The sequence below is a fragment of the Aulonocara sp. 'chitande type north' Nkhata Bay genome, linkage group LG14, assembly GCF_057382095.1.
Source record: "Aulonocara sp. 'chitande type north' Nkhata Bay isolate Kocher_YH1m ecotype deep benthic linkage group LG14, A_spYH_male_GT1.1, whole genome shotgun sequence".
In the NCBI taxonomy this organism is placed as follows: domain Eukaryota; kingdom Metazoa; phylum Chordata; class Actinopteri; order Cichliformes; family Cichlidae; genus Aulonocara; species Aulonocara sp. 'chitande type north' Nkhata Bay.
Window position 1 is genome coordinate 508056 of NC_141357.1, and position 11723 is coordinate 519778.

Genomic DNA, 11723 nt, shown 5'->3' on the forward strand with positions numbered 1-11723 from the left:
TGGAAATAAAAACAATGCAATGATCAGCAAATCTTAGAAACCCATATTTTATTTACAGTACAGCATAAAATATACACCAGATGTTTAAACTGAGACATCATACTATAGCAGGAAATTTGCATATTTTAAATTTGATGCCAGCAATACGTCATAAATAAACTTCCAGAAGTCTCTTATGGACTGTTGTTAAAAGACGAGAGGGTAATTGCTGCACTGAATATAATATGGCTATGTGGGATTCTGTTTTATTACACAGTGTTCCAGCTTTCACTGTGGGTCATGATATTCACTGTTCTCTGGGCTTCTTGCAACCTTTCATGAAAGCACTGAGTCTAATTCTTACCTTTGTGTAGTACAGAAACTGACGTTTGATTTTTCTTGGTAAATTCCTCTAAGCCAGATTGTTGATTGTTAGTAGGTAATTACTCTTAGCCTTTGCCTTTACAGCATGACTGCCATGCAGAAGTGTTTCTCTGTGTAACCCTGAATTGACTTAAAAAATAAATCTAGAAAAGAAAGGCATGTTCTGCAAAACACTGGGGGGAGGGGGCTGGAAACATAAGTAACTACTGGATTGTGACTGTAGATTTAAGTATGTCCTGTGGAAGGCAGGATGGGACCTGCTGGTTCTGTCACACAGTCAAAATGATCCGGCTCTTGCTCTCCAGCTTCACAGGGCTAAAGTGTAGCGATGTAAAGCGCTATACAAATACAGTGCTTTGATTTTAGCATAAATGCACATTTTATATCGCGAGCCAAACAGGAACCACAAAAAAAAGGGCCTTGTTTCATCTGCAGTGACCTAAGATGACTGCCATGAGTAGATTTATTACATATCAAATAAATCTGTGGAAAATTGATCAGATGTCTTTAAAAAAAAAGAAAAAGGTCATGTTGTAATATCATAATTTGACCACTAGGTGATGACAATAACCACGTGAAGTATCAAGGTCTATGAGACGTGGACGTTACGTTTTTTTAATATTATTATTATTTGAAGCCAACGGGAGAAAACGTTTTTATTTGTGTAGGTTTTTTTCATCAAAAGAGCAAGTATCCTGTTTACTACCCGCTCCATCTACAAAAAGGCTTTTGGAGGGTTAGGGATGTAACAGTGACGTGTCCGGTGCTTCTTTCCTTTTCTTTATTTCTTTCGCCAGTCCTCGAGACCTACTGACCTGCAGCGTTTAGATGCATCCTTGTTCCAACACACCTGAATCAAATGAATAGCCGGTTACGAGGCCTTTGATGGCATGCTGAAGATGTGATTCAGCTGTGTGGGAGTAGGGATGCGTCTGAAAGCTGCAGGGCAGTAGCTGGCGATCCCTTCTTTAATGGAGTGGAGTGCTGAGAACAGCTTCTTCTGTTCCAAAAGGCGCTTTTTCGAATCTCTGGGGTTTTGTTGGGATTTCTTTTCTGTTCGTTGTTCCTCCACGCCGACATTAAACACCACAACTTTCACTGAAAGCAGTGTGGCGCTGTAAGCTGGCGACTTCGCCACGGAGGCAGAAGCCTTTAGAAGGCACTTTACCTGCAGGCACACCCGCGCTGGTTTAGCTCAGTGGTTACTTCTCAGCACCTTTGAACCGCTTTACTCTCGTCAGAGGGATCGAACCACGGGCGCTGTCCAGTGTTTTACATCTATTTTTCTTCCACTCACAGTGGAGGAGGAAGTGATTCCTTAAGCTTAACTAGTGTTCCCGGTCACAATTGACCGGTCTGTTTTAGCAGCTCTTAAGTTAGCATAACAAACATTTTTCACCGGGAACACCACAGATTGATTGAACACAAGGTTGATTAAAACACTCAATAAAAGAGGTGATCATCGCCTTTTCAAGTGCATAGTGTGGAAGATGTCATAAGGCCTTCAGGCAATCGGATATTTATGAGTGTTTTAAGTTGTAAGTCGGTCAGATATGACACGACAGGACAGACGGCTTTAAAGGGCTCTTTCCCCGCTGCTGCCTCTGCGTTAGTTTAGCTCAGTGGTTACTTCTCAGCATCCAAAAGCTCTTCCAGCCTTCGTCAGAGGGTTCGAACCACGGGCGCTGTCTAGCGCTTTTACCTCGCCTGGCCCGAGCACTCATATTTTTTTTCGTTTGAACACGTTCATAATGCATCACGCTTAGTATTACATCGAGTAATAACTACAAGAATAATAATAATAATAATGCATTTTTATTGCAACTAAAACGGCATTTCCGCCAGAATACTGGAGACCCATGTTGATTTCTGTCATTGTTTATTTTGAATGTTGACCCTCTGCGGATGTAGTGAAGTCATTGAAAGATAAAGGCAACACTGAAGTGACCGAGGGACACCCCACAGACGCCTCCACACGCTCTGGACATCCGAGCTGAACAGTGAACCCTCCTGGCCGCAGAGCACACACTTTCAGGTTACCTGTGTCAAGCTGGTACGCGTTAGGGCTTCCGTGAGGTCCTCTTTCGTGAATGCAGTCAAATGTACCAATTTACTCTGAATAGTGACGCAAGTATATATTTGGAAGTTGTGTAACATAGACTCATTTTTAACGGAAGTGTAGTTATTTGTATATTGTTGCTGTTACTGATCTGGAAGCAGCCGACTTGATCTCCTGTGGCGCATGCGTAAAGCTGAAACAGCTCTGTTGACAAATATCGGAGGAGGGACCACTGTGTAAGTAGATCTTTGTTCAGTCTGGAATATCTTGGCCATCATTTAGAACTAAGCGCATAATTTGGACATTAGAATGTTTTTTATAAAAACGTCGTCTTTATTAGCGAGGGCAGACACTGTTTTCACCGAGGCAGCAGGAAGAGGAGTGCTTTGTTAAACATCTGCAAAAACCGCTGGGGCCGTACGGTAATGTAACAGAAAAGACAGGATCCTCGTCGAGTCGCAACGAGACATTAGATTTCCGCCAGAACTGTCAAATTAAAAGCGCTGATTTGGCGCACACGTCGAAACTTCGCTCAGTCATAGCAGTAAAATACAAATATAAGCTAGATATAACGTGCTATAGTGTTAAAGGTAACACTGACTACAACAGACACCGACGTTGAACACTTCAGTGACTTGCCTTGTTTGCTGCCACCAGTGTTGATGCTTTAACTTTGAAGGCGACATCTGCTCGTTTCCTGCGCACAGACCGTGACGTTCGCACGGTTTCTGCTCCTTCGGCATTAACTGCTAGCTACCGCCAACGTTTTTCTAATGTCGTTTTAGCTGCAATCTCCCGCTTTAAGCGTGTGTTCGCTCAAACGACACCATATCGACACACGATATTTTATAGTCGTGAGCAAAGTTTGTCCCACGTCTTTGTCAAACTCATGAACTTGTTTCAGTCTGGCTGTGGGAGCGAGTGAAGGCGGTCTCCTCGTCCAAGAGCTTCCCGAGCAATGAAGAGGTGAGTGGGGCGTTTAAATGCGCCATTGTTGCAGTTACGACAAAGTCAAGGACTTGTATTTAACAGGGGAATGAGCTAATTTATGTATCCTCTGTTTCCAACGTGCGAAGTCAGCAGAAAAGCCCTGAACAAGACGGCACTGTTACCGTCAACGAGGAAGGTAAAGAAAAAAAGCTGTGTGTGTGTGTGTCACTGCCTTTAAAGTTTCCTATTAACACTGTACTAACGGACTGCCGTGGTACTTCTATGTACTTTAAACAGTCCGATGCAGACTCGGCCGGTTCTGCCTGAGAGTACAGTTGAGTTGATGGGACTTGGAGTCTCCTTTGTCCTGCTGCTGACAAAGATACAGTCAGTATCTCCCAACTGAAAGCAGACCGAGCTTTCATTTTGACAGTTATGATGAGTTACACAGCTATGTGGCCAGCTGGCTAGATATCTCGTCCTCACCAGCAGTTATTAAGTGAAACTGCTTCATTATTCATTAAGAGCCGATCAAACAGGCAGGCACACACGTATTTTCACTGCTGGCACATGGCTATGGATACAAGGAGCTTTTAGGTTGGAGGAGGTGAAGGAAGTGAGTTTCCTTTTTTACACACAGATTTGTGGAGAAGCTTAATATTTAGCTAGCTGGTTAACCTGAATTCCATGTGATTGTAGCTGTGTAGTTTATCTTAAATAAGGGTGATTCCAGGATACACTGAAAGACAAAGAGGGATGACATTAATAATGGATTAATAAAGGAGTGACTTCAGCTGACCTGGAGCGACATGATTGTGTTGTTACTATAACATTTCCTTTAAGTCTTTGCAGTTTTGTAATCTTCCAGAGCATATCTGGTTGTGTGGGACAGCCAAATCATAAGTAACACAGTTTCAGTCTTTTTAAACTGCTGCTGTGTCCTCAGACTTATTTCTGATGGTTCTAGGGCTGTCTTACATTTTATACGTTTGCTTCTTCAGGGTCCGTAGCTACCGCTGAGGATCCAGCAGCTATTGCTACTATTCAGTCTGCTGCCACCTTTACTGACCAACCCATCAAATATCTGTTCAAGACAGAAGGAGCGGGTGGACAGGTAGGACAGAGTGCTGAGAGGAAGGACTTTCTTTCATTCTGTCACTGTTTGCCTGTTTGTTTTCTGACACTTCTAATTTGAATGTAGTTCACCTAAGCACAAATGCACAGGTTCCAGCTTAGAAGTTCAGGTAGATTGGAGTGTTCTCCTGAGGTTTACCTGTCATCTCAGAGGTAATGAGACATCAAGCACTCAGTGTAATGTGTTGTGTTGCAGGTGACCTACAGAGTGATCCAGGTGGCAGATGGCCAGTTGGAGGGTCAGACAGACGGAGCTGCAGCGGTCAGCCTGGTCGCCGGTTTCCCCGCGACCACTCAGACTGTCACACAGGTGCCAACAATAACTGACAGCTAACTGTAATCTTAGGAGGTTGGAAGAAAAAGGTGTCGTAAACCATTGCCTCTGTTCAAGGATGGTCCTTCACACTGCACATGGATGGCTTCTTACAGTTCTCTTTCAAACCATCTGTCTTCTCTGTCCAAAATGTGAACGCTGGCATCCTCAACAGAGTGACCTTTGACCTTTAGATGCAGATGTACAGCTGAGTCTCGTCCGGTCGAGGTGGCTCTTCTGTGTTGTGCCATGTGTTTTTGGAGTGGGTGTTTATGATGAGTTACACAGCCATGTGGCCAGCTGGCTCGATATCTAGCCAGTGTAGAGTACTGAGCATTAGAGCAGGGCGATATGACCAAAAATATTTATCACGATATACATTTGAAAATTTGCGATAACGATATAATTGACACTAGACAAAATACTTTACAACTCCTCAACTTTATTAGTGCAAAAAAAACATCAATGTATTTTCACTTAAACAAGCAGCTGTTTTTTATGTGCATTAAAGTTATATAAAAATGTAACAGTGCAAATTCCTCGCTGACAGTTTAACCAAAAGGCATTTCAGTGGAAACTGGCCGACATATCCTCAGCATAACCATGTATAATATGCACAAAACTTAAAAAGAGGTTAAACACACACAGTACGGTAATATTATGTTGAAGCACAGTACGTATCACTCCGCGAGGCTCCGCCTACGATAGCCGCAATGCTCCGACAATCTATCAAGCGGTGCGGCTTCGTAGCTTAGCAAAGTCGTACTGAAACATTTGACAGATTTTCGAGCGCCGTGCACATAAAATCGTTTCGAGGTCAGTAAACACAACCAGAGGTCATACATAAGGCACACGGGATTATAAGGGGCTCTGTCGACTTTCAGAGAAATCAAAGGATTGATTTTAAGTGCCCCGTATTTTCCAAAAAAAACACGGTAATAACGACGGCCCGCTAGCATGCTCCACCAAAAATAGTGCTTTGTTGTGTATCTGACGGACGAAGCTAAACACCTCACCCCTGGCGTCGTTGCCCACCTCTCAAGGTTAAATACACGTAGACATTGAGGGCTAGCAGGAGGGACTATGCGCTTACCTGCTGCTCTCTGGCAGGTAGCTCCATGCCCTCCTGGGTTTTAAATGCACCTTAGAACACACATGCATCAACACTACAATGAGCGGGTGGAGGGAGGTTTGGAGTCTTCTCTCACCCCCATTCTCTGCGACCTGCTGGAGCGGGGGGGCCAGGAGGAGGAGTTGGCCCTCCGACTGGGGTCTGGAATGTGGGGTCTCCCTGCTGCTGCGGAGTCGGGGCGGTCTGCTTCTCTCCACCCCAGGGAAAAGGGTCACACCACCTGGGTCTGGGTGCAGTTCCCCCCTCCAGGGGCAAGGGTACCTAGACCCGGTTCGTAGAGTACGCTTGGGGAGTGTGATCGTGTGTACAGCGTCTCTTTATGTCTGTCTCCACGTTGGTTGAGTGTGGAGTAAGTGCATATGAGAGCATGAGGGAGGGAATGGATGTTTGTATCTGTGTGTGCCTGTATGTCTGTGTCTATATGTCAGGTTGGGTATCAGACGCCACCTCTCTGGGGACATCTCAGGCCCTCCAAGGTTTGGAGGCCTATCTCCACCCACCACCACTTCCCCTGCCGGTGGCGGACTCCCTCAGACATCGGTGCGTTGGTGGTTCTTTGTGTCCGGGGATGGGCGTCCAGGTACCCACCGGCTCACTCCTTGGTGGCCGCTTATCGGGGCCTGGAGCCTGGGGCTCGCTCGGGCCACTTCGGAGGTGGGGTGCCCCCGGCCTCTCGGCCTGGGGCTCGGTCACTCAGGCACGGCTGGCTGCCGGCGGAGCTCACGGGCGCGTCACTGCAACTCCCCCTGGCTTCTGCTCCGCGGCTGCTGAGTGAGCCCTCATCTGGGACTCTCCTCAGCTCTTTCTGGGACAGTGGCGCGGCTGCCCCTCTGTTGGTCTTCCTTGGTCTCTTGTGTTCTGGGGGCCTCTGGATGTCTGGAGTTTTGATCTCCTCCATACCTGCTTCATGCCCTGGAGGACGGGGCTGTGGCCCCCCCACACCCTCTAGCAGATCATTACATGAAGGAACCTTTTAAAAACAAGCGCGTCCATGCTCACAGGTGTACACACGGGTGATCACACCCACAAACTACTCCCTTTTTGGCTCCTACCTCAAAGCACACTGTGCGCTGTCGATCTTACGTGCTGCACAATAATGTTCAATTTTTAGTATTTACTGTCATATTCCCATAGATCATCGTGATGTTGTTCATTGTATTGCTCTCGTTTTCTTCTGCTTGTTTTCTTTTTTCTTTCTTAACAGGTGATCCAGGTGATTGATAGATGGATTTTTTTTTTGTGCCTCTTCCCCGCTGTTTTTCTTTCCCTCTTCCTTTCTCCCTTTTCTTTTCCTCATTCAAGTCTGTCCCATATCTAGCAAGTGAAAATAAAAAATTTATAAAATAAACAATAAAAGGTGAATCAAATAGACCATTACGGCAAGGCTGGGATGGTCAATTTGGTAAAGTAAATCCGTTGGGCATCTTTCTTTGCCTTTAGACAAGAATTCTGATGGCAAAAGAGCCAAACGGGACAGGCAAAAAACAAAACAAAACACACTGACAGCCAACTGAATAAGAATACCGTTCTAGTAGAGCTGGGCGATATAAGATTTCTTCATGTCACGATATGTTTTTTTCATTTCAGGCGATAACGATATCTATCACGATATAAGCCAAATAACTATATTTGTAAGATTTAAATGTGCTGTTGCTCACAAGTAAAATGTGAAATAATCAGCAGCTTGTTTTTATTTAAATATTTATTTCCCATAATAAGTTCAACAGGGTAGATGTACTTAAGGAACATGAGACTTTTTCAGATAAATAAAGGCAAATATTGCAAACTACACAAAAGGCAGCCGCTAAAGCGTTTAAGTTTCAAAACAGAACAAACGAAACAGACTAAATTGTCAATTCCACTTAGAAACAAAATATTAATTCTAAACATAAATCTTAGTTTGTTTTACAGAAGAACAGACAAAACTGACTAACTTTTGTCAATATCAAATAAACTGAGAACTAAAAGGAAATTCTCGATCTCTCCTTGTTGTATAGCTGAGCTTTTCAAACAGTTGTAACAGTTACTTTAGTCTGACAAAAGCCGAATGACGAATCAGCGCTTCCAGTCAGAGACTGAGCTGCACCGCTTTATTGTATTTCCAGACTTGCTTTCGGCACAATTACAGTGCAGCTACTCTGTTTTTTGTCAGACTTGAAATAGCAGAAATACCTTCACACTACAGAACTTCTATGGCTCTTCCGTTCGACAATCTCTCCGGCGTTGGAACCATCATCTGTTTTCTCTTCAGTAACCTTCGGTCACGCTCTCGGTTGATGTTTCTCTAGTCGACGCACTCATTTCTTCCATTACCCGGGCGGCACGGCGGCTGGCTGCTTCCCAAACAAAGACACATGTGCGGCTTGGCACGTGTGCTGTACGTAACAAGTCACGTCACGTGACGTGCCGCTGCGGCTGTGATTGGTTCGGCTCTCATCCATCCATCCATCCATCCATCCATCCATCTTCATCCGCTTTGTCCGGGGCCGGGTCGCGGGGGCAGCAGCCTAAGCAAAGAGGCCCAGACCTCCCTCTCCCCAGCCACCTCCTCCAGCTTATCCGGGGGAATACCAAGGCGTTCCCAGGCCAGCCGAGAGATATAATCTCTCCAGCGTGTCCTGGGTCTGCCCCGGGGCCTCCTCCCGGTGGGACATGCCCGGAACACCTCACCCAGGAGGCGCCCAGGGGGCATCCTTGTCAGATGCCTGAACCACCTCAGCTGGCTCCTTTCGATGTGGAGCAGCAGCGGCTCTACTCTGAGCCCCTCCCGGATGGCCGAACTTCTCACCCTATCTCTAAGGGAGAGGCCAGCCACCCTTCGGAGGAAGCTCATTTCTGCCGCTTGTATCCGCGATCTCGTTCTTTCGGTCACTACCCACAGCTCGTGGCCATAGGTGAGGGTAGGTACGTAGATCGACCGGTAAATTGAGAGCTTCGCTTTTACACTCAGCTCCCTCTTCACCACGACGGACCGGTGCAGCGTCCGCATTACTGCAGCTGCAGCCCCAATCCGTCTGTCGATCTCCGGCTCCCTTCTCCCATCACTCGCAAACAAGACCCCGAGATACTTGAACTCCTCCACTTGGGGCAGGAACTCATCCCCGACCCGGAGTGGGCACTCCACCCTTTTCCGGCTGAGAACCATGGCCTCAGATTTGGAGGTGCTGATCCTCATTCCCGCTGCTTCACACTCGGCTGCGAACCGCTCCAGTGCGAGCTGGAGGCCCTCACCCGATGAAGCCAACAGAACCATAGACTTTCCCAGGGAGGCTGAGGAGTGTGATCCCCCTGTAGTTGGAACAGGCTCTGCGCTACTTAATTTGGATTGGCTGTTCTTTTTTTTTTCTTTTTTTTTCTTTTTAAGAGGACGAGCGGTGAGGTCTATCGCAATAGTTTAATTTTTCTATCGAGAAAAAGTTATTTCGCAATACATGTTGTTATCGTTCTATCGCCCAGCTCTACGTTCTAGTATTTCCAAAGGTGGTTAAACATGCAAACACATTCTGCATGTTAAAATATAAATCTCTAAACTCCCTTCATACACTTTTACATTTAGTTTAAAAAAAAAAAAAAACAAGTTGCCTCCCAGAACATTTCTGACTTATTTAAACATTTTTCCAAAAAGGTATTTAGTTTTCATCTCCCTGTCTTAAGTCAGAAAACATTAGCTTGCTCTGCTCCAGAGGCAGACAGGGGAGAACTGAAGCATTTGCAGCACTCGGTCACTTTATGGCTGCAGGCTTTAATAATAATAATGGATTGCATTTATCCCCAGCGCCATCCGCCCCTCTGGCCAACACCAGTAGGTGAAGTGTCTTGCCCAAGGACACAACAACCAAGACAGACAGAGCTGGGGATCGAACCGGCAACTTTCTGGTTACCTCAATACTTGAAATGTGCAATTCACTTGTATTTTTATTTTTATTCCTATTTATTCTATTTATCCCCTTCATATAATTTATTTATTATTGTCTCTGTATTTATAGGTGTGTGTATGTGTGTGTGTGTGTGTGTGTGTGTGTGTGTGTGTGTGTGTGTGTGTGTATGTATGTGTATGTATGTATGTATATATATATATATATATATATATATATATATATATATATATATATATATATATATATATATATATATATATATATATATATATATATATATATATATATAAAAAACACCCAGCACGCCCCTGCGGGCGGTTTATCCTTCAAGCTCGGGTCCTCTACCAGAGGCCTGGGAGCTTGAGGGTCCTGCGCAGTATCTTAGCTGTTCCCAGGACTGCGCTCTTCTGGACAGAGATCTCCGATGTTATTCCCGGGATCTGCTGGAGCCACTCGCCTAGCTTGGGAGTCACCGCACCTAGTGTTCCGATTACCACGGGGACCACCGTTACCTTCACCCTCCACATCCTCTCGAGCTCTTCTCTGAGCCCTTGGTATTTCTCCAGCTTCTCGTGTTCCTTCTTCCTGATATTGCTGTCATTCGGAACCGCTACATCGATCACTACGGCCGTCTTCTTCTGTTTGTCTACCACCACTATGTCCGGTTGGTTAGCCACCACCATTTTGTCCGTCTGTATCTGGAAGTCCCACAGGATCTTAGCTCGGTCATTCTCCACCACCCTTGGGGGCATCTCCCATTTTGACCTCGGGACTTCCAGGTTATACTCGGCACAGATGTTCCTGTACACTATGCCGGCCACTTGGTTATGGCGTTCCATGTATGCCTTGCCTGCTAGCATCTTGCACCCTGCTGTTATGTGCTGGATTGTCTCTGGGGCATCTTTACACAGCCTGCACCTGGGGTCTTGCCTGGTGTGATAGACCCCAGCCTCTATGGATCTTGTACTCAGAGCTTGTTCTTGTGCTGCCATGATTAGTGCCTCTGTGCTGTCTTTCAGTCCAGCTTTGTCCAGCCACTGGTAGGATTTCTGGATATCAGCCACCTCCTCTATCTGCCGGTGGTACATACCGTGCAGGGGCCTGTCCTTCCATGATGGTTCCTCGTTTCCCTCCTCTTTCTTGGGTTTCTGCTGCCTGAGGTATTCACTGAGCACTCGGTCAGTTGGGGCCATCTTCCCAATGTATTCTTGGATGTTCGTTGTCTCATCCTGGACTGTGGTGCTGACACTCACCAGTCCCCGGCCCCCTTCCTTCCGCTTAGCGTACAGCCTCAGGGTGCTGGACTTGGGGTGAAACCCTCCATGCATGGTAAGGAGCTTTCTTGTCTTTATGTCAGTGGCTTCTATCTCCTCCTTTGGCCAGCCTATTACCCCAGCAGGGTACCTGATCACGGGCAGGGCGTACGTGTTGATGGCCCGGATCTTGTTCTTACCATTCAGCTGACTCCTCAGGACTTGCCTGACCCTCTGCAGGTACTTGGTGGTTGCAGCTTTTCTAGCGGCCTCTTCATGGTTCCCATTCGCCTGCGGGATCCCCAAGTACTTGTAACTGTCCTCTATGTCTGCAATGTTGCCTTCTGGTAGTTCAATCCCCTCAGTTCTGACTACCTTCCCTCTCTTTGTTACCATCCGACTACACTTCTCCAGTCCGAACGACATTCCAATGTCATTGCTGTATAGCCTGGTAGTGTGGATCAGTGAATCGATGTCTCGTTCACTCTTGGCATACAGCTTGATGTCATCCATGTACAGGAGGTGGCTGACAACTGCTCCGTTCCGTAGTCGGTATCCGTAGCCAGTCTTGTTAATGATCTCACTGAGGGGGTTCAGGCCTATGCAGAACAGCAGTGGGGACAGAGCATCTCCTTGGTAGATCCCGCACTTGATGGTGACT

General features: G+C 46.2%; 1 protein-coding gene across 3 annotated transcripts in view; it reads left to right on the forward strand.

Annotated features, from left to right (window-relative positions):
• The first annotated feature begins 2518 nt into the window (after positions 1–2518).
• usf1 (upstream transcription factor 1) overlaps positions 2519–11723 on the forward strand; it is a 20614-nt gene continuing 11409 nt past the window's right edge. The window contains exons 1-5 of one of the 3 annotated variants that reach the window (XM_086260486.1): positions 2519–2658; positions 3327–3388; positions 3499–3548; positions 4354–4466; positions 4683–4796. In XM_086260486.1, the coding sequence (XP_086116612.1) occupies positions 3381–3388; positions 3499–3548; positions 4354–4466; positions 4683–4796 (285 nt within the window). In that variant the 5' untranslated portion in view covers positions 2519–2658; positions 3327–3380. Of the gene's footprint in view, positions 2659–2878; positions 3389–3498; positions 3549–4353; positions 4467–4682; positions 4797–11723 lie in introns of those variants that run through there. The other 2 variants (XM_086260487.1, XM_086260485.1) reach the window with 2 other exon arrangements.